Source organism: Indicator indicator, chromosome 4, assembly GCF_027791375.1.
Source record: "Indicator indicator isolate 239-I01 chromosome 4, UM_Iind_1.1, whole genome shotgun sequence".
Lineage (NCBI taxonomy): Eukaryota > Metazoa > Chordata > Aves > Piciformes > Indicatoridae > Indicator > Indicator indicator.
The window spans coordinates 13,383,349-13,409,008 of NC_072013.1; the positions used below are offsets into that span (position 1 = coordinate 13,383,349).

General features: G+C 48.8%; 1 protein-coding gene across 3 annotated transcripts in view; it reads right to left on the reverse strand.

Annotated features, from left to right (window-relative positions):
• Window positions 1–390: 390 nt before the first annotated feature.
• PAMR1 (peptidase domain containing associated with muscle regeneration 1) overlaps window positions 391–25,660 on the reverse strand; it is a 68,262-nt gene continuing 42,992 nt past the window's right edge. For all 3 annotated transcript variants that reach the window (XM_054400411.1, XM_054400412.1, XM_054400413.1), the window contains 5 exons: window positions 8,166–8,378; window positions 6,550–6,616; window positions 3,307–3,539; window positions 2,338–2,633; window positions 391–927 (listed from right to left, as the gene is read on the reverse strand). In XM_054400411.1, coding sequence (XP_054256386.1) covers window positions 391–927; window positions 2,338–2,633; window positions 3,307–3,539; window positions 6,550–6,616; window positions 8,166–8,378 — 1,346 coding nt within the window. The remainder of the gene's footprint in view (window positions 928–2,337; window positions 2,634–3,306; window positions 3,540–6,549; window positions 6,617–8,165; window positions 8,379–25,660) is intronic.

A 25,660-nucleotide genomic window follows, 5' to 3' on the forward strand; every position in this document is an offset into this window, starting at 1 on the left:
CAGGCTGCTCTGTTCCAGACTGCTAATCCCCTCAGCCACACAGATCTCCAGGAGAGGCTTGCTCTCCATTTCCCCAGGGGACCCCTCCCCTCGCTACAGGCTGGTTTCAGTCGGAATTGGTGGCCTGTGTCTGTAGGTCAGACTGGGGAGCAGAGCATTGTCCTCCCTCCAGGGGAGACAGGTGAAATATGGCAACACTTCTCATGCACTAAGACCCTCTGTCCTGGGTTAAGCAAAAGTAGCCTGATGGAACATCTGGTCCTAGGACAAATTACCAGGTTTTCTGCCTTAAACTTATCCCAGCTTATCGCCGGGATGAGAAGCCTAAAGTGGCAGAGACTGAGAGAGATATGATGAGAGTTATAAAAGATCATTTCCGGGCACAGCTTTTTATTTTAGGTTCTTCTCAATCCAGTCTTTGAAGGGAAGAGCTTTGGTGTAGCCACTGTAGAGTTCCAGGCTGCAGGTTTTATCGTAACCCCAGCTCACTAATCCCATCAGGTGCCACCTGAGCTCAGGAGACGCTTTTCCTGGCAAAGTGATGGCTGCGATCCCACCGGTCTCAGCAGGGCAAATATTGGAGAAGGCTGTGTGGTCTTGTCTGGCACAGAACATGCTGTCAGTGATGCTGACTTGTATCCCATTCTCCTCATACTGCTGCTCACACAGCAGGGAATCCACCATCCGAACGGCTCCCATGCGGATCGTGTCGTTCTTGTACCCTGCGTCCCGGGCCTCAGCCAGCACCTTCCAGCCAGTCACCATTATCCTTAAATCCTCTGGAGGGGAAACCAAGTCTTGAGAAGATGACAAGCAAATGGGTTGAACACGACTGCTGATTCTGGCTTTGTCCAAGAGCTTTATGATGGCTATGTCAGAGTCAAGTAGTATAGGGTCGTAGTTGGGATGCACTATGATGGCAGAGATCTGGGGAGGAAACACAAGGGAGAACCGTGGGGCTGACAGCCATGGCAGGTCAGCAGCGCTCTTCCTGTGCTGCCATGACACCTTCATTTATTTTGCAAAGATTCATAGAATGGCTTAGGTTGGAAGGGACCTTAAAGGTCATCTAGTTCCAACCCCCCTGCTTCTCCTCCACCCCCCCGCTCCCAAACCATCCTTTCACCAGGGCGCACAGTCCAGCGAGAAGCATGCAAAGAGCTCCAGCATCTTCTGACTTGTGGTCTGGGCTTGGGTTTCAGGACAAGCTTTCATGGCAAGAAACTCTTCCTAATGAAAAGCAAGTTGAGGACACTCTCAGCAATATGGGCAGTTAAGAGGCAGTCTGAGTTTTGCCACTTGTTTTCTGAAGAGATTTTATCTGTCACATCACCTTCAGCCTGCAGAACCTGAAGAGAGTGGGGCCCTTGAATTAAATTGTCCTGTTCTGATGGAAAATCAACCATCTTCCCATCAAAAATAGAATAGAAGCAATGCCTTACATCATACTGGGGACAAACCTTTCCTGCTAGCTACCTTGATGAAACGGTCCAAGAGCAAATAGTATTCCTACAAGGAAATGTTATAAAAGGTATTTCCTTACAGAAAAAGTCTGGAAAAGCTGGGATTAGACAAAGAAACTTAAAAAAGGGGGGCATGGGGGAATAATAATGTTAACTGTGATTCCTTGCCTAAACCCAAGAAATCTGAGACATACCCTCCACTTCAAAAAAGGAGACACAGACAAAATTGCTGTATTTCTCCTCATTTTTACTTCAGATTTCATTTCTACTTGAAAAGAGAAGAGAAGAGAAGAGAAGAGAAGAGAAGAGAAGAGAAGAGAAGAGAAGAGAAAAAAGAGAAGAGAAGAGAAGAGAAGAGAAGAGAAGAGAAGAGAAGAGAAAAGAGGAGAAGAGAAAAGAAAAGAAAAAAGAAAATAAAAGAGATAAAAGAGAAAAAAATCAACTCCCTGAGGTGCTATTTTTGGAGCTGGAATCAGACATAAACTTTGGAGCTGTCCAGCGTTGGGGCTGAGATATGAAATGTGCTCATGGCATCAAACCAGGATCTAGAGCCCAAGCATTTCCCTCATAAGTTATGCTAATGACCTCAGACAGTAGCTGGCATCCCTTCTGCTTGTCTTTTCTGGCAATAACCCTCAGGATATGACAGCTCCTGGAAGCTGAGCTGTTCCCTCAAGGATCTGTGTTAGGAGGTGAACATAGGTGTTGGGCAGTGCCAGAGGACATGCATCCCTCTTCTGCCATGCCGGTTCCCTCAGCTGAGCCTGCAGCTGTGCATTTCAAAGAGCAAGGTGTAAAACAAGGCCCTGCTCAGAGCCCAGCCTTTCCCTGCCCACAGCAGAGGCCACCTTCTGCTGCCAGCAGGCTTACTCACCCGCAGGTTCTGGATGCTCTTCTCGTCCCTGTCATCATCTCTGTAGAATTTGCCCAGAACCACCTTGAGCTCTGCTGTCTTGAGCACGATGGCCTTGCCCAGGTCGGTGACACAGTGAGCTGCCACCACCACAGTGCGCTCGTTGACCAGGGCCCCGCTGCAGATGAGGATCCAGGCCCCTTTCCGCAGGCTGTTCTCCTTCCCCTCGCTGGCCGCACGGTAGATCGCTGCTTGCCAGGGCCACCTGGTAGGGGTCGAAGTCTTCTGAAGGGTGACGTTCTCTGCTTTCCCACAGACTGAAGAAAGGGGAACCAGGAGGGTGGTGTTCTCATTTCCTCATCAAATTCCCCCTCCAGCCCTCCTATAGCCCCCTGCAAATACTGGAAGGCCACCAGAAGGTCTCTGCGGAGCCTTCTCTTCTCCAGGCTGAACACCCCCAGCTCCCTCAGCCTGTCCTCACAGCAGAGCTGCTCCAGCCCTTGGATCATCTTTGTGGCCTCCTCTGGACTCTCTCCACCAGCTCTGTGTCCTTATGCTGGGGACACCAGAACTGGAGGCAGGATTGGAGGTGGGGACTCAGCAGAGCAGAGTCAAGGGACAGAATCCCCTCTCTTGCCCTGCTGCCCACACTCCTCTGGCTGCAGCCCAGCACACAGCTGCCTGCTGGGCTGCATGAGGGCACTGCTGGCTCCTGGGGAGCTGCTCAGCAGCCAACACCCCCAAGTCTCTTTCTTCAGAGCTGCTCTCAACCCACTCTGCACCCATCTTGGATTTGTGCCTGGGCTTGGCCCAACCCAGCTGCAGGACCTTGCACTGTGACTTGTTGAGCCTCATGCAATTGGCACTGGCCCACTTCTCAAGCCTGTCAAGATCCTTATGGATGGATCCCTGCCCTCAAGCGAGTCCAGTGCACACACAGCTTATCTGCAAGGTTGTTTGTTTGTTTGTTTGTTTTTTCCCTTGACTCACTTGGAATGCACACAGGTGCTCTCCCGCTCCATTTTCCTGTCTTCAGACAGGTCCTCCTGCTGCTGCCCAGGCGGCGGTAGAAAGGGGAGATGCACTCATACTGCAGCTGGGTGTGCAGGTGCTGGTACCCTGGTGGCAGCTCCCCGAAGGGCAGCGCTGGCTTCTTGGTTGGGTACAGCTGGAGCTTCTGTTTGCTGAATGCAGATGAGTAAAGCTGATGCAGAGGTGTTTCCCTGTTCCAAAGCACAAAGATAATAACCACAACAGCAGCAGCAGGAACAACAACAGCAACAATAATAATCATATAAAAGCATCAGTAACAACAACAATAATAATAATGATATAAAAGCATCAGTAACAAACCAACCATTAATAATAATATAAAAGCATCAGTAATAAACATAATAATAATATTAGCATCAGTAACAAATCTAATAATACTAATAATATAAAAGCATCAGTAACAACAACAATAATATAAAAGCACCAGTAACAGCAACAGCAATAATAATAATGATATGAAAGAATCAGTAACAGCAACAACAACAATAATAATAATAATAAAATTAAAAAAAGCATCAGTGCCACAGCTTTAGCCCCAGCTGTGTTAAGCATCCTTTAAAAACACACAAAGTTTGCTTGTGAAACAATAAGGAGGACGCAAAGATGATCAGAGGGCTGGAAAACCTCTCCTATGGGGACAGGTTGGAAGAGTTGGGGCTGTTCAGCCTGGAGAAGAAAAGGCTCCAGGGAGACCTTAGAGCAGCCTTCTAGTACCTGAAGAGGCTCCAGGAGAGCTGGGAAAGGATTTTCAACAAGGGCTGGGAGTGACAGGATGAGGGACAATGGCTTTGAGCTGGAAGAGGAGAGATTGAGTCTAAAGATGAGGAAGAAATTCTTTAGAGTGAGGGTGGGGAGACACTGGGACAGGTTGCCCAGGGAGATTGTGGATATTCCCTTCCTGGAAGTGTTCAAGGCCAGGCTGGCTGGGGCCTTGAGCAACCTGGGCTAGTGGAAGGTGTCCCTGGCCATGGTGGGGATGATCTTTCAGGTTCCTTCCAACCCAAACTGTTCCATGAATCTATGAATCAGTAACAGCTCTTGGATAAGTCATTTACAACACCCTGAAATATGCAGGACTTCCAGATTATGAGAGTGACCAAACCATCTCACAGCACTAGCTGGAGGTGAAGGCCAAATGTCTGCTGGAAGGATTCAGCAGCCTCAGTGGGAAGGACTTGGAAGTTGATATCTTTAAGGTCCCTTCCAACCCAAGCCATTCTGTGGTTCCACCATCATTTAGCAGCCCTCCTGCTCACCTCCCAGCCATTGCATTTGCACACACAGACACAGCAGTGCACCCGTGGCTACAAAGTTCCTATTTGTGTCTCGTTTGTTTGTTTGTTTTCTTTTTGTTTTCATTTCACAGTTTCTGGAGCTCAACCAGTTGCCTCTGAACGTGGAAGAGTTTTTGCTGTTCCCCAAAGGCCAGGGACACCACATTTTTAACTAAAGACATGCCAGGGGGGAGTTGACACTGCTGTGTGAGGAATTCTCAGAAGAGAGGAGTCAGGCACCGCTTGTCTCCAGTGAGTATTTGAACAGGCAGCGGTAGGAATCGAGTCAGACTAAATCCTGGTGATAAATTTGCTTGATTTAGCAATTAACTGAGCTAATTGCCTCACCACAGAGACTTCATAATGGCAATAACCTTCCATTTAGAAATTGTACTGATTAGCTGACACACAGCACATTATTACAGGAATAAATACATGCACCAGCCTAGATGTGGACCAGAAGCCCGACTACAGCCATGCTTAAACCTTCATCATGTCAAGCATGTCCCTTGCTCTAATGCTTAAGAGCACTTATCTATAGGGGGAAAAAAATATTTCTGTCTGAAAAACTGAGCAGGGAATGAATTTCCATTGAGATTTCTGGCAGTGCAGAAAAGCCCTAAGAACGTTTTTCACGTGGCAGTCCCACTATGGATTGCAGAGAGACACAGACAGAGGTACTTCCTAAGAGCACTCAAGGACAGGGAAGCTCAGAACAAGAGCAATGGCAGGGTTCTTGTGTTCTGGAAGAATCATAGAATCACACAATGGTCTGGGTTGGAAAGGACCTCTGAAGGTCATCCAGTCCATTCCCTCTGCAGTCAGCAGGGACACCTCCCACCAGCCCAGGTTGCTCAGGGCCTCATCCAACCTGGCCTTGAACACCTCCAGGGAGGGGACATCCACAACCTCTTTGGGCAACCTGTTCCAGTGTCTCCCCACCCTCACTGGAAAGAATTTCTTCCTCATCTCCAGTCTCAATCTCCCCTCCTCAACCTTCAATCCATTACTCCTCATCCTATCACTACAAGCCCTTGTCAGAAGTCCCTTCCTGGCTTTTTTGTTTGGTTGGTTGATTTTTTTTTTTTTTTTTTGTAGTGATTCCTGGATTTTGGTCTCATTTATGGCTTAAAACATGCAGATTTTGCACTCTTGAAAAACTTTGACTAATGTATTTTGAGACAGGGAAGTGACAGATGACAGTTAGACCCCTCTGCTGTCCTCCTCATCACGCTCCCAGTGCAGCCAAAGTGCTTCCTTTCACTCCTGAGCTTTGGTTCTTAAGACCAAAGATGAGGACAGTTCTTGCACTGCATCTAAAGATAAATGAGTCATGTACTCCAAAAAAGAAAAACCTGACATGAGAAATTGCTGCTTGGCCAAAAAAAGAACCTGAAGATAGCAGCATAACTGACTCAGATCAGACTTGCTTCAAGAAACCAGCAGAAGGGTACATCCAGATGGGATTCAGCCCTTCATTCCTTCCTCCCCTCCTCCTTTATTTCCTCCTCTCCCCCATGGCCAGCCCAAACACAGCTATATTGTTTTGCTTTGGGAGGAGAACCTAAAGGGAGCAGCTTGCACGGCTGTGCCCCCTTCCCTCTTGATGCTCTCCTCACTCAGGACACTCTTTCCTCTTTTATGACATCATTAGCCCCAAGGAACTTTCTCAGACTGTGCTCATTGCCTGTCACAAGCTTGCAATCCTGCTTCCAGCATCACCCAGTAGTTTGCACACCTGTAGCTGCGCATTTTCTGCTGGCTGCATCCAGCAGCTCCACCACACCTCCCCTCCCAGCATTGCTCTGTTGCCAGTGGAGTTGTGGGAACAGCTGGAAAGGAGAGGAGGGGGAAAGCAATCATATTTTTTTTTCTTTCAGATGTAGCTGAGATATTGCATTCTCACCTGGACTGAACCTGCATTGGAAGCACTTTCTGTCTCACCAGGTCAGAGATCTTTGGCTCTCTGCAGGCTAGGAAAAAACACAAGGTTGCACAGGACTTTTGCACATGCACAGCTCAAGTGCTATGATTCATACCCAGTCCCACTCTGTCCTCTCACTACCTTTAGTGCACTGGATTAAGAACAGAGGTAACCAGTTGCATGCATTAAAACAAAGCTAGGCCCTAAACTGGAAAGCGTTGCAAAAATACTTCCCCACAGTCCACCAGACCCATCCCATTTATAGTGGCAGGAGTGACTGAGTGTCTTCTGCACTGGCACTTCCAGCCACAGAGGAAGATTTTTGCCCCTCAGTGAATGCCAGATCTGCACCACCACAGCTGGTGGTTTGAAACCTGAGCCAACTTCTGTAATCATGGAATTATATTAAAAGTAGTTAATTGCCATGCACAGCTTATCTCAGTCCTTGGCAGGCAGAGGAAGGCTGCAAGGTGCTACAGACTTTTAAGAGTCTGTTTCTTGAGCACTCATTGGAAGGAGCTGGAGACTGAGATTCAAAGGAACACCTCAGAGTTACCTGAATATGCACAGAATAACACAAGAAAGGTCCAGGATTTCTAACTTTGTGTTTCAGTTTGTTTTACTTAAAGAGCAGGACAGAATATTCAGGTTTATCAGTTCAAGCAACTCTCCCAGCTTCTCTTTCCTGCTCCAGACAGTGGAATCCTGCAGGATGGGGTTTATCTGTTTGCATAACCACTGGTGTTGTATGGGACCCAGCAGCAGCCAGCTCCTTGTGGTTACTGCCTGTGTTGGCCTCTGTGTCACTATCAAGGCTAACATCAATAAAGATACTTTCCACAAATGATTCTCATCCATAATGGTGCTGCTTTCCCCAGAGCATGGCATGCCCCAGGGAGACAGCATTTCCACCTCAAGGAAGAGAACAAAGCTAACTCCCCAAGGGACAGGGATGTATTAGCAGGACTCGAGTTTCAACAAGCAATCCACTAAAATCTGTGTTGAACAATTGCTTGGGAAAAATGAAGTTGGCAGCTCCCCAGCCTGAATCCATTCATCCTTTCCGAGCTCCAGCCGTGCTCCAGAGTGCCTCCAGGTCAGCTGTGTCACTCCCTTTCTAGCAAAATATCTAATGCTGTGTTTTGATAAATGAAGACAGCTTAGGCATGTCCTCAAGTGGTTTTCTGAACCAAAGCTTCGAGGCTGCAATCCCCAGGCTTGGTCTTTTACCGGTCCCATTGGCTTAAAAGAGTTGTGAGAGGAGAGCTGGGCCCTATGACAGCAGCTCTCAGGCAATTATTTCCTTCTATTTCAATTCCCTCCTTATCTCCTTTGATTTTGATCTCACACAGAATGAGGGTAATAAGGGTCTCAGGGAACATTCCCTTCCATGTTTAAAGATGAAAAAAATCTCCTAGAATCACTGGCATCTTGCCTGGCTGAGCTTAAGCAGCCAGCAGAGCTGGCAAAGTGCCCATCCCTCAGTATCAGGTGTCAGTCAGTTTCTTCTCAGCAATGCTGATAGAACCCAAACTCCAGTAAAACCCCAGCAGCTTTGGTGAGCTGTGGTATCATAAAAAAACAAGATTGGGAAGTACCTTTGATGCAGATGGGCTGCTTCCCTGACCATTCTCCATTATCTTGGCAGGTCCTCTGCTCATTCCCACTAAGCACATAGGAGTTGTTACAGAAGAAAGCAAGGACTGTGCCAATCTTTGCATAGCGCCCATTTATGAGCCCGGTCTCTTCTAACACTCTTCTGTAGCCATTGAGTGGGCCCCCAGGATCTGAGCAGGTTTTTTCATCTAGAACTAATGATAAGGAAGGTGAAAAGGGGGGAAAAAAAAAAAAAAGCAACCATTTAATCAGGTTCACAGCATAATTTCCACCCACCAGATTGCTTGGCATTTCATTCAAGACATTACCACACAACCTCCACTCCATCCAAAATGTCTTTTCAAGACCCACCTGGGAGCTCTGCCTTTGAGAAGATGAAATATGAGGGCAGCAAGGCTAACATATACATGTCTGTACAGACAACACACCCTTTAGTTTTGTGGTGGTTTTCAGGCTATGCCTTTAATTTCTTTTCACAGAGTTTGAGCAGAAAAGTGAAAGAATTTAAATGAATCACAATTGGGTGTAAGAAAGCAAAATAATGATTATTCTAAACACTTCCATTGGGGAGATAGAAACCTTTAAGATTCAGTTCTCAAAACAAAGTTCAGTCTGTCTGGTGTTTTTCTGCTGGGCAGTCTAGCAGAGTGCTTCTGTGTTTCTCTTCTTGCTTTATTCACTGAAGAAGGTAACGTACTGACCTTGAAAGCTAAGTTCTAACAACTTCTCTGCTTCTTGTTTTTCTTCCTTTTGCCAAGGGGGGTATGGAGAAGGCAGGGAAGGGGGAAGCAGAGGAGAGCTTTCCTGGCTTTGGCCAGGAAGGTTTTGTGCTGTTTCTGTTAATTATACATATCTGTAAATGTTGTAAACAGTGTATGTTTTGTATATATTCATTGCATTCCAGTGTAGACTGTAGTTTTAGCTTGTAAATACAGCCTCATTTGCTTCCAAACTGAGCTAGTCTGGAGTGGCTCATGTGGGAAGGGGGTTTCAACCCACCACAAGTCTTCATCCAAAGAATCTCAGTTTGTTAAAAGTGTTAAGATGCTCAAACTGTTATTTAAAAAAAAATAAAAGGCAGCTGGCAACCCTGAAAAAGAACCTGGGCTTAACATGATGTTGGTATCCCCTTCACATTAACAGGGCTAAAAGGTTCAGTGAATGGCTTAGGTTGGAAGGGACACCTTAAAGGATGCACTTAAGCTATCTGCAGGGAGCAGGCCCTTGGCATTCTCTTCCCTTTTCTCCACTTCCAATGTCTGCCTGGACTCAGCTAATGAAAGCAAACTCTCTCCTTCTGGGTTTATGTCTGCTTGCATTTTGCTTTCCCAGCACTGAGAGGAAGGGGAGGATGGGACCTGAGAGAGAACTTACAGAGTTGCTTTTACTTCTGCTAACCAGTTTGTATGGAAAGCTTCCTCATGCTGGGTTCTGCATAGAAAACTTCCTTTGCTTCCTCCTTCCCAGTATTTTCCTCTTCTTATTTGTTGTTGTGTTTTTTTTTTTCTCTCAATAGACAGAATTTTTTGGCCTAAATCTGGATGTCAGTATCCCCTGTGTGATGCTAATAAATGCTTTGCCTTCTATTTTTTAGCTCTTTTGCTCTTTCTATTTAGCAGCTGCAATGGTCCTTTGATTTTGGTGGGGGGTTTTCTGCTTGTTCTGTTTTTCTTTGTGTTTTGGGGTTTTTTTGTTTGTTTGTTTTGTTGGGGTTTTGTTTGTTTTGTGGTTTGGTTTGGGTTTTTTGGTTTTTTTTGTTGTTGGGTTTGGGGTTTTTTTTGTTTGTGGGGGGTTTGTTTGTTTTGTTCTTGTTGGTTTTGTTGCTGTTTTAGGTTTGGTTTGGTTTGGTGGCTATTGCTGGTTTTGGTTTGGTTTTCCTTTTGGATTTCATCTGGGTTTTCCTGTCAGGCTGGCAGTAATAGGCAACTCTGTTCAGGCCCTCTGTCTGCTGCTTCACTGCACCCTCACCAGTGAACATCCAGTTTGGACAGGTAGTGTTGGTGCTGCTTTGCTTAAGGTCATACAAGCTCTGAGGAGACCTTCTTGTGGCCTTCCAGGATCTGAAGGAGGCTACAAGGAAGTTGGGGAGGGGCTTTTGAGGGTGTCAGGGAGTGACAGGACTGGGGGGAATGGAGCAAAACTAGAAGTGGGGAGATTCAGATTGGATGTTAGGAAGAAGTTGTTCCCTGTGAGGGTGGTGAGACACTGGAACACTGCCCAGGGAAGTGGTGGAAGCCTCATCCCTGGAGGTTTTTGTAGCCAGGCTGGATGTGGCTCTGGGCAACTTGATCCAGTGGAAAGTGTCCCTTCCCATGGCAGGGAGTTTGAACTACATGATCCTTGAGGTCCCTTCCAACCCTGACAATTCTGTAACTGACCAGAAATGACTTCTCCACATCCTGGCTTCAGCCTCAGCTGCCTTCAGCTGGGCTGGGCTTCAGCTTCACAAGCTCACCACCATGGAACAAAGCAGTTCCACGTTTGTGGAATCAGCACAGTTGCAGTGCAGAGGTATGGCCCTGTCCTGCTCCATCTCCTGCTGTCAGCAGGCAGAGCCCAGCTCAGCTCAGCTGTAAGCACAGAGCTACCTCCAGCAGTGCAAGCTCAGTGAGGAGCTCTTCACCTTGAGTGCAGGGTTCAATCTAAGCACATATTTCAGTGCTTTCCTTAACAACACTGCACTTCAGCAGGTGCTGAAGGTTATATATATGCACTTCAATACTTCTCCATGAGTCACAATCAGGAGACAAAGAGGACATCTGATCCAGGAACCAGGAAAAGCCCTGTCTCCTTCAAATTTGGCTCCATTTTTCTTCTCTGTACCCCACAGGCTCTCTCACTTGTGAAACACAAGAGACTGATAACTTGGTATCAGCTAAAGGCTACAGAGAATCACAGAACTGTTTGTGTTGGAAAAGATCCTTGAGTCCCTCAGGGCATCCTTTTCTGTCCCTTTGCTCCTGGACTCTCCTGGTCACACGTTCCCTTCTGCCAGAGGTCCAGCTAGATGATTATTTTGTTGTTGGCAGGGATCAGTCCTGGCTGTGGTGGTGACAACTGTAGGAACACAGCCTGCAGCGATCTGTGTTGTCCTTGCCTTTAACAGCCATCACTTATTAAGTGAAGAATATTTTGTTTTCTCTGTTTTAACTTGCTCATATTCTCCTGGAAAACACTGGCAGGGATGCTCAGAGACATGAGCCTCACCCTCCTCTGAAACTCTCAGCAGGGCTGTGTTTTCAAGGGCTCACCTCTTGAACCTTTCCCCTTCTCTTTCTCTTTGCACAAAACCACGTGTGGCAGCTTCACTGACTCTAGGGACCTGTGTGCCAATACCTCATTATCCTCCTGTTTGCTCAGCTCTGGCACATCACCCACAGTACAGTGCTCTATTTGAGAGCTGCTTTCTGCACTGTGACCTAGCCTAGAGGCATCAGTTGGTGAGCAGAGTGCATGCCTCCAAACCTACAAAGGTTGAGCAAGTCAGTCAGTGAAGGCTTTCTCTTAGCCTATGCCTATCAATAACTTGATCAGTACTTCTCTTCTTCCCTAAGCTCAGGGTTATGACTTTTTTGATGGATTAAAACCAAAGGAAAGAAAAAACATCTGGGAAGGAGAGATCCAAATTACAGCACCCAGCAGTTCAGTAACAGCCAGCTCTAGAGACAAACCTTTCAATAGATCTTTTAGCCAGGGTCGTCATGCAGCAGGGACGCCAGCACAACCCTGACACTGCATTTACTGCAGCTAGAGATGTTCTCTCTAGGTAGAAGAATGCCTCTTGCTTGCTCTTTCAGATGAACCTAAGTTTCACACCTGTTTCACAACACTTCCTCCCCCCTAAAGTGTTCCTTGTTTGCCACCACACACATGTGAAAGCACTTTTCCAATTGATACAAGTTATGCTGGAATATGGAAACAAACTTGTGCAATTAAAGAAAAAGTAAAAGCCTCTAAGGATGAGAAGGGGCTTGGAATGACACAGCAGAATTCATGTGAATGGAAGCAAACTTGCACAGCTAGGAGAGAAGACTCTGAGGAGACCTTAGAGCTGCCTTCCAGTACCTGAAGGGATCCTACAGGAAGGCTGCAGAGAGACTTTTCCTGAGGGTGTCTAGAGACAGGACAAGAGGGAATGGTTGGAAGCTGAGGGAGAGCAGGGTTAGACTGGAGCTGAGGAAGAAGTTCTTCAGGATGAGGGTGGGGAGACTCTGGAATAGGCTGCCCAGGGAGGCTGTGGATGCCTCCTGCCTGGGGGTGTTCAAGGCCAGGTTGGATGAGGCCTTGAGCAGCTGAGTCTAGGTGAGAGGTGTCTCTGCCCATGGCAGGGGGTTGGAGTAGATGAGCTCTGAGGTCCCTTCCAACCTAAACCATTCTGTGATTCTGTGAATGGAAGTTTCTTTTTTTGACATCAAATTTTCTCTAGAATGGGGGATTGTGCCAAAATAGGAGTCTAGCCTTCATGCAGTAAGCCCCTGATCACCTCCACAGAGTGCAGCAGCCACCTGCAGAGCAGATATCAGAGGTACAGAGTCATGGCAGCAGCCGTTCCCTGCTGCACAATGCCCCTCCCTTGGTTTTGGTCCTAGACACTCTCCCTCTGTGTGCAAGAAGCTTGCAGGCCTGAAGTCTTTGAGGAGATTCTTTTGCAGTCATTTGATGCTTCAGTCAGCCCTTTAGGCAAGCAAGCCTCCAGCAGAGGGGAAAAACAAAAACGGAAGAATCCCTGGCTGCTTCTTAGAGACAGGAAGGCAAAAGAGCATCAGGTTAAGGCAGAGATCTGCCAAACTCCACCCCAGAGTGGGATATTGGAGCTTCACATGGATACATTGGCTGAAACAGTTCATAAGAATCAAAACTTAAAGTGACCTTACCACATTCAGGATGATGTGCTGACCAAATCCCATCAAGCTGACAGGAGGCAACTCGGCTGCCTTTTAAGCTGTAACCTGCGTGGCACTTGAAGTAAACCTGGGCCCCGTATTTAAAGTCATCTCCTTCCACAATACCATGAGCAGGAGCACCTGGAGTCCTACACATCACCACTGACAGTTCAGATATTTCAAAAAAATCCACTTTATTACAAAAACAGGACTGTGTTAAGGTGATTCTTTACTTAGAACATTGAAAAGAAACAAAACAACAACAAAAAAACAACCAACCACAATTAACTGGGCAGAGGAGTTGAGATTACCAGACAGGAATATGCTGATCTTCAGCAAAGCTCCTTAGACCACCAGTTCTGCACCCTCTGACACAGACATTGCTTGGCCAAGCACAGCTGGAGCCACTCAGGAGGGCAAAGTGCTCATCTAGGTGTGTCCCTATCAGCAGGGCTCAGCTGCTCTCAATGTTGGTGTTTGAAGCCCTTCCCATCTCAACAGGAGTTTTGAATGAGCTACCATGCTTGGGGGCAAGAAAAGAAATTTAGATCCTTGAAAAGTCTAAACATTGAAATACCTTCCAATTACCTGCATCTGGAGCCTTCCAGATAACCTCACTGAAATGGTAAAGCACAATTATTTGTGTGCATCAAACACTGGCAGCATGACATTAAACATCAACCTTGATATTTACCCTGTCCACAGGGTTTGTCTGCTGGGACAGCACTTACAGACAAGGCTCTGCTTCACTACTGCAAGCAGCACACCACAGAATCATAGAACCATAGAGTGCTTTGGGTTGGAAGGGACCTCCAAAGGGCATCCAGTCCAACCCCCCTGCAGTCAGCAGGGACATCCTCCACTAGAGCAGGTTGCTCACAGCCTTCTCAAGCCTGGCCTTGAATATCTAATTCTCCCAAGGCTAAACCATGTCCCTCAGCACCACGTTCCATAATGAATGGCCAGGCTAAGTGAGAGACACACAAGGAGATGGATCACTGTGTAGATACTAAACCCTGAGTCCCACAGACTCACTAAATAGTTTGGCTTGGAAGAGACCTTAAATATCAGTCCAGGCTGGGGGATGATGAGATTGAGAGCAGTCCTGCAGAAAAGGACTTGGGGTGCTGGTGGGGGAGAAGCTGGACATGAGCCAGCAGTGTGAGCTTGCAGCACAGAAGGCCAATGGCAGCCTGGGCTGCATCCAAAGCAGCATTGCCAGAGATGGGAGAGAGGATTCTGCCCCTCTGCTCTGCTCTGCTGAGACCTCACCTGCAGTGCTGTGTCCAGCTCTGGAGCCCTCCACACAGCAAGGACATGGACCTGATGGAGAGGCTCCAGAGGAGGCCACCAAGATGATCAGGGGGCTGGAGCAGCTCTGCTAGGAGGACAGGCTGAGGGAGCTGGGGGTGTTCAGCCTGGAGAAGAGAAGGCTGCAGGAAGACCTAAGAGCAGCCTGCCAGGACCTGAAGGGAGCTCCAAGAAGGCTGCAGAGGGACTGTTTGCAAAGGCCTGCAGGGACAGGACCAGGGGCAATGGTTTGAAACGAGAGCAGAGCAGATTTAGACTGGATGTGAGGAACAAGTTCTGCACCAGGAGGGCGATGGAACACTGCAACAGGTTGCCAGGGAGGTGGTTGAGGCTCCATGCCTGGAGCTATTCAAGGTGAGGCTGGACAGGACTCTGGGCAATCTGATCTAGTGGAGGATTTCCCTGCTGACTGCAGGGTTTGGACTGGATGCCCTTTGGAGGTCCTTTCCAACCCAACCCATTCTGTGATTTCTGCTTCTCTCTTTCAGTGTAAAGTCACACTCAGCTCATTAAATGAGAAGATGATCAGAACCATCTATGCACCACTCAGAGTTCTTGTCCTAAGTACAGGTTTTCTGGTTTGATTGTGGTCCAGTTCAGCTCTGCAGAACAAATGTTTTGGTGCTTTTGTGTTCTAGGTCTATCTTGGAAAAAATGTCACCAAGTTACACTTCCTTTCCTGCCCCCTCTCCCCAAACTGTATGTGTTCTTGTTCAGTCTCCTGAGCTGTTCAGAGGCTTGGTCCTCTTGCTTTGCTCTGGTTGCCAGAGCAGACGTGGATTCTCTGTGCCAGCATGGCCCAGCTGGAACAGCTCTGGTTCTATTTATGATGGGAATTCAGGATTTCCTGCACACATTTGTTTAGCACTGGAACTATGGCCTAGAGTAGAGGATATAGAGGCAGAAGGTCGTGGGATCTAATCATAGCCATAGAACTGTGGCCATGGGTAAGTTGCTTCATCAGCTGCATCTAAGGAATGGGAGCACCCTTTCCTTGCAGGGATTCCATGAGCGTTAGCTGACCCTCACTTGTGTCACAGAGTCACTCTGGGGCTTCTCAGAGGACAAAGCAGTTCAGTATTACTAAGAGATGTGTCCCTCTTGTTACCCACACCTTTATCCACTGCTTCTCTTCTCTCTTCTGACACAAGATCCTCCCTCATGCTCTGTCCTGTTTAAACCTTGCCACTGGAGGCACAGCCACTCACTGGATTTTTTTTTCCCCTTTGGAGCCTTTTGTGAGTTTGTTCTTTCTCTCTACAAATTAAATGTGGGTTTGAGTCTTGCAATGTTCCCTGACTCTCAGTGCCACAGCAGAGCTCCCTGTTTTTAGCTAGGTTCTCTAGCCTGGAAGCCATAACAAATCTGTCTTGGTAAGCCACAGGAGGACCTTCTGCCTGCCACAGCAGGGGTAAAAGTGAGAGCTGGCATCCATAGCTCTTACCCAACTTAAAGGCCTGACCAACATTTCCCTTCTGCTAGTGCTGTGCCCTCTGAAGAGCAGTCCCTGCCCAGCTTTTCCCAGGAGGAATGCTTCACCTCTTCTCTCAGTGCACCTTGCAAGGCAGACAGAGGAAGAAGCAAAAGATAAGGCGGAGAGCTTCAGACAGAATGAGCTATGGATCATAGCACGAAGCCAGCAGGGCTCACCCCAAACTGGAAGGTTGGAGACAGCCCTGCCAAAATGGAACTAGGAGTGTCAAGGATTTCAGCTCTGCAGGCTCTGCACCCTACTCTCTACAAACAGAAGAACAAAGCCACCGGGAACCCAGAAAATGGACTAAGTGGCTGCAGAATTCTACAATGAGATGGCAATGGACAGCCAAATATGAAAGACATTAGCTCAAGGTCTGCCAAAAAAATATCTGAGCAACCCAAAGACTCCATGAAGGTCAGGCTGATCCCATTCTTCATGCCATGGTACCTCTAAAGATACCAGGGGATTTATAGCTAGAAAGCAATAGGAAACCAGAAAAGATTTCAGGGAAAAGGGAAACCAGTGTGAGGAAAACACAAGCTTGAGAGTGACTAAGAGCTGAGAACAAGCACCCTGGTTAGCAAAAGCTAAACATGATAATCATCTAGCAGCTCAGATCAGCAGGGATGCAGAAAAATACTGAAAGGAAGGAAAAGAGGTGTGCACAGGCAGGATAAAATCAAGAGAACTTATTCAAGGGAAACTGCTTGGCAAACATTTGAAAGGCAGAGTAGGACACAAGTGGAAATTGTATGAGTTTCATCCTTTGAAAGCTGGGACTCCAGGTAAGTAACAAATAATGAACAACCAAGGAAGAGCCTTTGGAGAGAACAGGAAGGCACTGGCAAGCCCACTGTGAGCTGAGAGATCTTCTTGGGTTTCATTTTTCCATGTTTTGCTACACTACCTTGTTCCTGGGGAGTTCCGCAATGCGTCTATAAAGGCATGAAGGCAACACTTGTCACTGCAGGCTCTGAGGGGAGATTTCATAGAATCATAGAATCCTAGAAGGGCTCAGGTTGGAAGGGACCTCAGAGATCATCTCCTCCAACCTCCTGCCATGGGCAGGGAGGCCTCTCAATCAGGCTCAGCTGCTCCAGGTTGGATGCTCCTCATCCAGCCAGGCCTTGAACACCCCCAGGCAGGAGGCATCCACAGCCTCCCTGGGCAGCCTGTTCCAAAGTCTCCCTACCCTGGCACTGAAGAGCTTCTTCCTAAGATCCAGTCTAAACCTTGCTGCAGGTTTGATGTGCTCCAGCTCAGTACAGCTCCCAGGAGAGCACAGGAGGAAGGTGTAAGACAAGGTGGCTACAGGCACCTCTGGCAGAAAGGCTTGGCTGTGACAAACAGAACAAAATCCAGAGCTGCCTCAGGTGTCCACATAACAAATTCACAGATTCCCAAGGAAACTTACTACCTTTCTTGCTTCTTACCTTGAAGTCTTTCAAAGAAAGTTCAGCCTGGAGAAGAGAAGGCTCCAGGGAGACCTTAGAGCAGCCTTCCAGTACCTGAAGGTGCTCCAGGAGAGCTGGGGAGGGACTTTAGACAAGGGCTGGGAGTGACAGGATGAGGGACAATGGCTTTGAGTTGGAAGAGGGGAGATTGAGACTGGAGATGAGGAAGAAATTCTTTGCAGTGAGGGTGGTGAGACACTGGAACTGGTAGCTCAGGGAGGTTGTGGATGCCCCCTTCCTGGAGGGCTTCGAGGCCAGGCTGGATGAGGCCTTGATCAACCTGTGCTGGTGAGAAGTGTCCCTGCCCATGGAAGGGGGGTAGGAACTGGGTGATCTTTCAGGTCCCTTCCAACCCAAACCATTCTGTGATTCTCTGACTATTTCTGTCCCACATGAAACATTAAAATGGCTCCACATGTCACAGACAACATTCCCCAATCTGAGAAAAACTAGACTAGAGGAACAGTGAGTCCCTGCAATTTTAAGTACAATGTTTCATTATTAACAGTGCCAGTTCCTCTCCCTTTTAATTTTTATGCAGGAGCCATTCCTCAGGTCAGAATTATCTGCCATCTAGAAATAGTTTTCCTGCCCATTTTATCTCCATTGAGATAGATGATCTCTTCAGCTACACTTTGCTCCCTTCAGCATACTTCTCTCTAAGCTGGAGAGATGTGGATTTGATGGGTGGCCTGTCCAGTGGACAAGGAATTGGTTGGATGATGGCAAACAGAGGGTAGTGGTCAATGGCTGAGTGTCCAGGTGGAGATGGGTGACAAGTGGTGAGCCTCAAGGCTCTGTCCTGGGAGCAGTGCTGTTCAATGTCTTCATCAATGATGTCCAGATGGAGATGGGTGACAAGTGGTGACCCTCAAGGCTCTGTCCTGGGACCAGTGCTGTTCAATGTCTTCATCAGTGACACAGAGAGTGAGATTGAGGCACCCTCAGCACGTCTGCAGATGACACCAAGCTGGGTGCTGTGGTTGCTAAGTCTGAAGGACAGGATGGGTGCAGCCAGAGGCACCTGGACAGGATGAGGAGAACCTCCTGAGGTTCAACAAAGCAAAGTGCAAGGTCCTGCACCTAGGTCAGGGCAATCCTGGAGATCAGTCCAGGCTGGGGGATGATGAGAATGAGAACAGCCCTGCAGAGAAGGACTTGGGGTGCTGGTGGGAGAGAAGCTGGACATGAGGCAGCAGTGTGAGCTTGCAGCACAGAAGGCAGATGGCAGCCTGGGCTGCATCCAAAGCAGCATTGCCAGAGATGGGAGAGAGGATTCTGCCCCTCTGCTCTGCTCTGCTGAGCCCTCACCTGCAGTGCTGTGTCCAGCTCTGGAGCCCTCCACACAGCAAGGACATGGACCTGATGGAGAGGCTCCAGAGGAGGCCACCAAGATGATCAGGGGCTGGAGCAGCTCTGCTAGGAGGACAGGCTGAGGGAGCTGGGGGTGTTCAGCCTGGAGAAGAGAAGGTTCCAGGCAGATCTAAGAGCAGCCTGCTGGGACCTGAAAGAGGCTCCAAGAAGGCTGCAGAGGGACTGTTTGCAAAGGGCTGCAGGGACAGGACCAGGGCCAATGGTTTGAAATGAGAGCAGAGCAGATTGAGATTGGATGTGAGGAACAAGTTCTGCACTAGAAGGGTGCTGGGACACTGCAACAGGTTGCCCAGGGAGGGAATTGAGGCCCCATGCCTGGAGATGTTGAAGGTGAGGCTGGAGAAGGCTGTGAGCAACCTGCTGTAGTGGGGGATGTCCCTGCTGAGTGCAGGGGCATTGGACTGGATGACCTTTGGAGGTCCTTTCCAACCCAACCATTCTTTGATTCAACATCCTTCCAGTCCTTCCTGACCAATTTATCATTTGCTTCTGTCCCCGGGTCCCTTTATTAAATGAAGATCATTTCCTTCTTCTGCCTTCCTCTCCCCAGTTCCCCTGTTCCATTCCAGACAGCCCCTCACATCTATCAGACATCAGCTCTAAATTCTGCACATCCTTTCAATAATAAATTGCATGCCTGAAATCAATTTTCATTTCTCATTGCTGCTACTAATAAAAGTTTGCACTTCCATTTTTATCCCTTCTGGACAGAGGAGCTTCAAGAGCTTCTCACTGGCTGGGGTTTTGTTCTCAGCCTGATTACAGGGTTTTTTGAATGCTTCTGCTCCTGCTAAAGGGATTTCTCTTGATGCATATTCCCAGGGCAGAGGCTGACCTATGCTGATATTTCTTAGCACATTTTGGCCGTTGAGTAGTGGCTCTGGGGAACATTTTGCTACACACTCAGAATATTGCTTCATGTAACGTGTGCTGGCATGCTCAGTGGAGACCCAGCACTGAAAATGGCCATAGAAACTGCACTTGGGAACAGGCAGAGCAGCTTCTGGTCTTGGGAATACTAGCAGATGTCTTCTGCAGCAGAAGAGAGAGCTGTAGGCTTGCTTCTAGGCACCAGGTGCCACCATCCTACCCAAATCAGTCTGTCAGAGAAAGCCTGATGGAGCCTGAAGCTGAAGAAAGGTAAATAACTATTCTCAGAAAAGTGACATTTTGTCAGGAGAAAGCTTAAATCACAGAATGTCAGGGGCTGGAAGGCACCTCCAGAGATCATCCAGTCCAACCCCCTTGCCAGAGCAGCAGCACCCAGGGCAGGTCACACAGAACACATCCAGGTGGGGCTGGAAAGTCCCCAGAGAAGGAGACTCCACAACCTCTCTGGGCAGCCTGCTCCAGGGCTCCAGCACCCTCACAGTCACAAAGTTTTCCCTTCTGTTCCTGTGGCACCTCCTCTGCTCCAGCTTGTCCCCAGTGCCCCTTGTGCTGTGACTGGACATCCCTGAGCAGAGCCTGGCCATCTTTTCTCCAGCTGATGTAATTGTGCCCCAGCAGGCAGCTAAACACTGCAGCAGCCCCTGAACCAGAGAAATGCTGCACAGGGAACCTCAGCAACAGGAGTTTGGATGCTGAGCTTTGAGGTTTCCTGGCTTCAGGGCAATGGCTGGCAGGAACTCTGGAGCCAGAACAGGTGGAAGCCCCAGATAATCACAGCTCCAAGATGCTGCTGCTGGAGGGTGCACACCATGCAGTATATACGGAAGTTCTGGTTTCTTGGGTTGCTTGGTTTTTTTCTCTCTCTGATTAAGAAAATAATAGTGAAACCTCAGATCCAGCAGAGAACAGACATTTCTTTTTAAAACTGACTGCTGTGAACCCATCCTAATAAAAAAACTGCAGGCAGCTCACTAATATTGGCAGCTGCTGCCTCAGGCCCAGCCTGCTGAAGCCAGCAGAGCTAAGTCCCATCAGGTTTGCCTTCTGGGCTCTCCTTTGATCCCATTCCTTTTCTTGGTTGAACTTTAGTCTGGAGGGCAGGTCTGATTATGTGGCTACCTGAGCATCCCTAGAGAACAGTGCTGGCAGTGTAGCATCCCTGTATTTCCAAAGTTCTTAGAGAAGCGGTGTCCTCTGCATTTTACTGCTGGGGAAGCTGTCAGGTGATTCAGCTGGAGGCAAGCAGTGAGTGAGGGGCAGAGAGCTAGGAACAACTCTGTCATCTCCTGACACTCTCAGCAGGTTTAGATGTGAAGTGGCCCAGCTCTGTGCAGAAATCAGCATTAAAGAGTGACTCCCACCACGAAAGCCAGTGGGCAGCGGTGCTGTGCTGGCAGAAGCTGGAGCTCCTGTGTGGGAGCAGAGCGCACAGGAGCTAGGGATAGAGCCAGCACCAGCAGCTTAGCAGCTCCTGCTGGCTGTTGGGGTGCCCTCTGCAAAGCCCTCTGGGCCCAGAGCTCTTCAGAATTCAGACTGGCAGAAGTTATTGTCTTCACCCATCACAGAGCTGAGCTTGGCCCATGAGCTCTGCCAGCCCATGTGAATCTCTGACTGCTGCTGTTTACTCCTACGCTTAGCCCTTCACTCCCCAACATTCATCCACAAGTTGAGGACGCCCCAGGTCCTCCCAGAGTTTGCTGGCAGGAAAGAACTGATGTGGGGGAGGACTCAGATGGCTCTCCTGAGACATCAACCCTCTGCAGCTTGGCAGAGCAGCCTGGAGAGGATTAATGCCTAACACATAAGCCCACAGAGCCTAACTTTAGCCAACAGCATAAAGACCATTGGCTGTCAAATGATTCTGGAATGGCTGTGTCCTCAAGGAGGGAATGAGGTGAGGGATTTCTGGAAGCTGTGCCTCAGAGTGCTTAGGAGAATTGCTCTTTTATTCCTTTCCTTAAGCAGTGGGCAGGGCTTTCACACAGAATCACAGAACTAACCAGGCTAGAAAAGACCTTCAAGATCATCAGGTCCAACCTATCACCCAACACCATCTAATCAACTAAACCATGGCACTGCATGCCTCATCCAGTCTGATTTTAAACACTTCCAGGGATGGTGACTCCAACCACCTCCCTGGGCAGCCCAATGCCAATGGCTAATCTCTCTTTCTGTTTTTCAAGCAAGTATAGGAGCCTGGCCATGGGCTGGATGAGACAGTCACAGAATGACAGAATTAACCAGGTTGGAAAAGACCTTCAGGATCATCTAGTCCAACCTATCACCCACGTCTGCAAGCTCCAAGGGGCATCAGGCCATCCTGAGGCAGGGTGGCTCTGCCCCTTCAGGGCTGCCAGCCCTGGATGTCTCAGGGCACACCCTCTGTGTGTGGCAGGAGCCCTGGCTCCAGACTGAGTCTTCAGAAGTCCCAGCATTCTTGTCTGGCTCCTGCCTGCCTCCAGGTGTTCCTCCACGCTGGGATCGCATCATAAGCCTGCTGGTAGCAGCACTGGATTGGCAGAGTCCTGTAGAGCCTGACAGAATAGGCTGTGCAAATGGTGGTGGGAATGTCCTTCCCACTGTGACACTGCTGATGCTTCTCCTGAGCCTGCCATCATTTCAGCACAGGCTTTGTTCCTCCCAAAAGGAGCTGGATTCAGAGTGTTGGTAGCTACCCTCAGCAAAGAGCCTGGCGTCTGCTGCTGCTGCTCTCAAGATCAACACTCAGCTCAAGCTCTCCTGAACAGAATCATAGAATCATAGAACTGTTAGGATTGGAAGGGACCTCAAGGATCATTCAGTTCCAACCCCCCTGCCATGGACAGGGACACCTCACACTACAGCAGGTTGCTCACAGCCACATCCAGCCTGGCTGCAAAAACCTCCAGGGATGAGGCTTCCCCCACCTCCCTGGGCAACCTCTGCCAGTCTCTCACCACCCTCATGGGGAAGAACTTCTTCCTAACATCCGATCTGAATCTGCCCATTTCTACTTTTTTCTCCATTCCCTCCAGTTCTATCATTACCTGAATAAGTGGCATCAAACACTGTGAGATCCACCACAAAGACATTCACCTTCTTGCCACCACCTCCCCCAACCTCCCATCTCTCCTGAGCACTGCTGACTAGGAAGCCACACACTGAGAAGGAACTCAGCTGTTTTCCAGCCACACCTGGAGTGTTGTGTCCAGTTTTGGGCACCTCAATCCAAGAGAGATGTGGAGGTGCTGGAGCCAGGGCAGAGGAGGGCAAGGAAGCTGGGAAGGGCCTGGAGAAGAAATCTGACGAGAAGTGACTGAAAGTGCTGGGGATGGTTAGCGTGAAAAAGAGGAGGCTGAGGGGAGACCTCATGGCTCTCTACAACTACATGAAAGGACACTGTAGAGAGGTGATCTCTTCTCACAGGTCATTAGTGATAGAACAAGAGGGAATGGCCTCAAGATACAACTGGGTAGGTTTAGACTGGACAGTAGGAAAAAAAAATTCCCAGCAAGAGTGGTCAGGGATTGGAATGTGCTGCCCAGGGAGGTGGTGGAGTCACCAACCCTGGAGGTGTTTCAAGGTGGTTTGGATGTGGTGCTTGGGGATATGGTTTAGGGGTGACCCTTGTAGAGTAGGGATCTGGGTTGGACTTGGTGATCCTGAGGGTCTTCTCCAACCTGAATATTTCTGTGATTCCTCCAGAGCCTGTCAAGAGCTGGCTGTGAAGGAGAGCAGGGGAATGCTCAGTGCCATTAGCTTTGCTATGTGACCACCACCCTTCTCCACAGCAGGAACAGCCTGCTGGCAGCTGAGCTGCTCTGGAGGACAGGTGGTCTCAGTCAGAACTCTGAAGGAAAAGCTTTTTTGGGCTGGTGTGTGGCCCAGGGGGCTGATTGCTTGCCTTCCTTGTTGTCCCTCAGAACTTTTACCTTTCGAGGCTGGCAGGCTCTGCAGTTTGGATGACAAAAACAGAGTGGCTGCAACTTTTACAGCCAGAAATTAGAAGGAAAGCCAAGAGTGGCAAGGTTGGGTTTGGAAATGATGCCTGTAAAGCCAGACTCTCAGAGCAGGGAACAAATGCATGCAAACACTGCACAGGAAACCAGTGTGGTGCAAAGGCAGTCGGAGTGTCTTCTGGAACAAGGAGCTTCTGGGAGCTTGCAGAACAGTCACACACCCGAGCAGCACTGCTCTGGCTTGGTCCTGCCTGTCACCACAAACTCAGCACGGGGTGGGGGAGGGTTGAGGCAGGGATCTCACAGCTAGCTCCAACATCTACCTGATCTGAGGCACTTTAGCCCTCAAAGCTAAGGTGCTAACAGCCAGCACCACAAAGGTGGCCATGTCATGGTGAAAAGGTGCCTAAACAGGTGCGAAATAGGTGTGAAGTAGGTGTGAAATAGGTGCCTAGATGCCACTTAGGAGCTGGCCTTCAGGATCAAATACAGGTCCTAGAGGGGCAAAAAGGATTATTCCCCAAAAGTGCCCTCCTGCAGTACATTCAGGTTGCTAGCAAGGGAGGATTTTGGATAAATATCTCTGCCCTCCCTCGTGTTTCAAAAGAGAGGAAACTGCACCTTCCTCCATGCCTCTTGTGATGCCTCAGGACATATTCTCCCAGCTCCATGCCCAGCTCCAGCCACAGCTCAGGCAGAAATGCTGGGGCAGACAATTCACCACAAAGATTTCCTGCCATGAAGGACTCCTGGAAGTTCAAATCTCTGGCCCTTTCCTTTTGCCACTCCTTACATGGATGCTGGAAATGTCACAGGGAATCATCAGGAGAGCAGCTGACCAGCCAGCCCCAGGTACCAGAGACAGCACATTTCCAGCCCTGCTTGCTGAGCCTCTTTACTTCTGCAGTGGCTCCAGCAGCTAGGAATACTCACACAAAACTATGATGTAATCCTTTCTGAAACTCAAATCTTTTCACTCCCTTCCAGCCAATGGGAGCTCACCTCTGGTGTTTTCCAGCTCCCTGCTCCTGTGAATGAGACCGTATCCATGTGAAAATATGCTTGGATCACCCACTGTGGGTTATTCATCCGGAGGCAATTTGGAGGCTGCTGCTCACAATTAGCCACTCGATCTTTATCAGCATTGTTCTTAGCTCTCAGAAAGCTGTGTCCCCCGGGGACAACCTTTCTGGTCCTTGCTTGGCCTATTTAATTACACAACTGGCCCTGCCTGTGCATGCGATGCTGCAGTGAGTCAAATCCCAAGCATGTCCTCATCAACCCCCTTCTGTAGCAGTGACAAAAAGATCAACGTTTAGAAGAAGTTCCCCAATGTGTCCCTTGAAAGACATCACAGTGTCACACTGTCTGCTCAGGAGGGGGACTGCAGGGCAACACTGCTGCTGCTGTGCTCATTATGACATCAAATTACAAAGGAGAGTAAATCATGGAATCACAGACTGGTTTGGGTTGGAAGGGACCTCCAAAGGGCATCCAGTCCAACCCCCTGCAGCCAGCAGGGACATCCTTCACTACAGCAGGTTGCTCACAGCCTTCTCCAGCCTCACTTTGAGCATCTCCAGGCATGAGGCCTCAACCACCTCCCTGGGCAACCTGTTGAAGTGTTCCAGCACCCTCCTGGTGCAGAACTTGTTGCTCACATCCAATCTAAATCTGCTCTGCTCTCATTTCAAACCATTGTCCCTCATCCTGTCCCTGCTGGCCTTTGCAAAACAGTCCCTCTGCAGCCTTCTTGTAGCCCCCCTTGCAGGGTGCTCTTAGGTGTGCCTGAAGCCTTTTCTTCTCCAGGATGAACACCTTCAGCTCCCTCAGCCTGTCCTCCTAGCAGAGCTGCTCCAGCCCCCTCATCATTTTCATGGCCAACTCAAGATGTTTCAGCATCTAGCTAAAGAGGGACAGTGCTCAGGCACTGATGAGAAAGATGCTCTGAGGCAGTGGCTGCTGCTGTGAGGCCATGTTTGTGAAGGTGCATGAAGTGGAACGGGAGAACATCACCTCATGGGGGGGATTCACCCTCGCCTAGCTGACACAACAGCTCCTCCAGCCTTTTGCAGGGATCTCAGCTGGAGTTCAGACAGAAAGGAAGGCCTGGCATTGCCTGTTTAAGAAAAGGAGATGGCAATTACC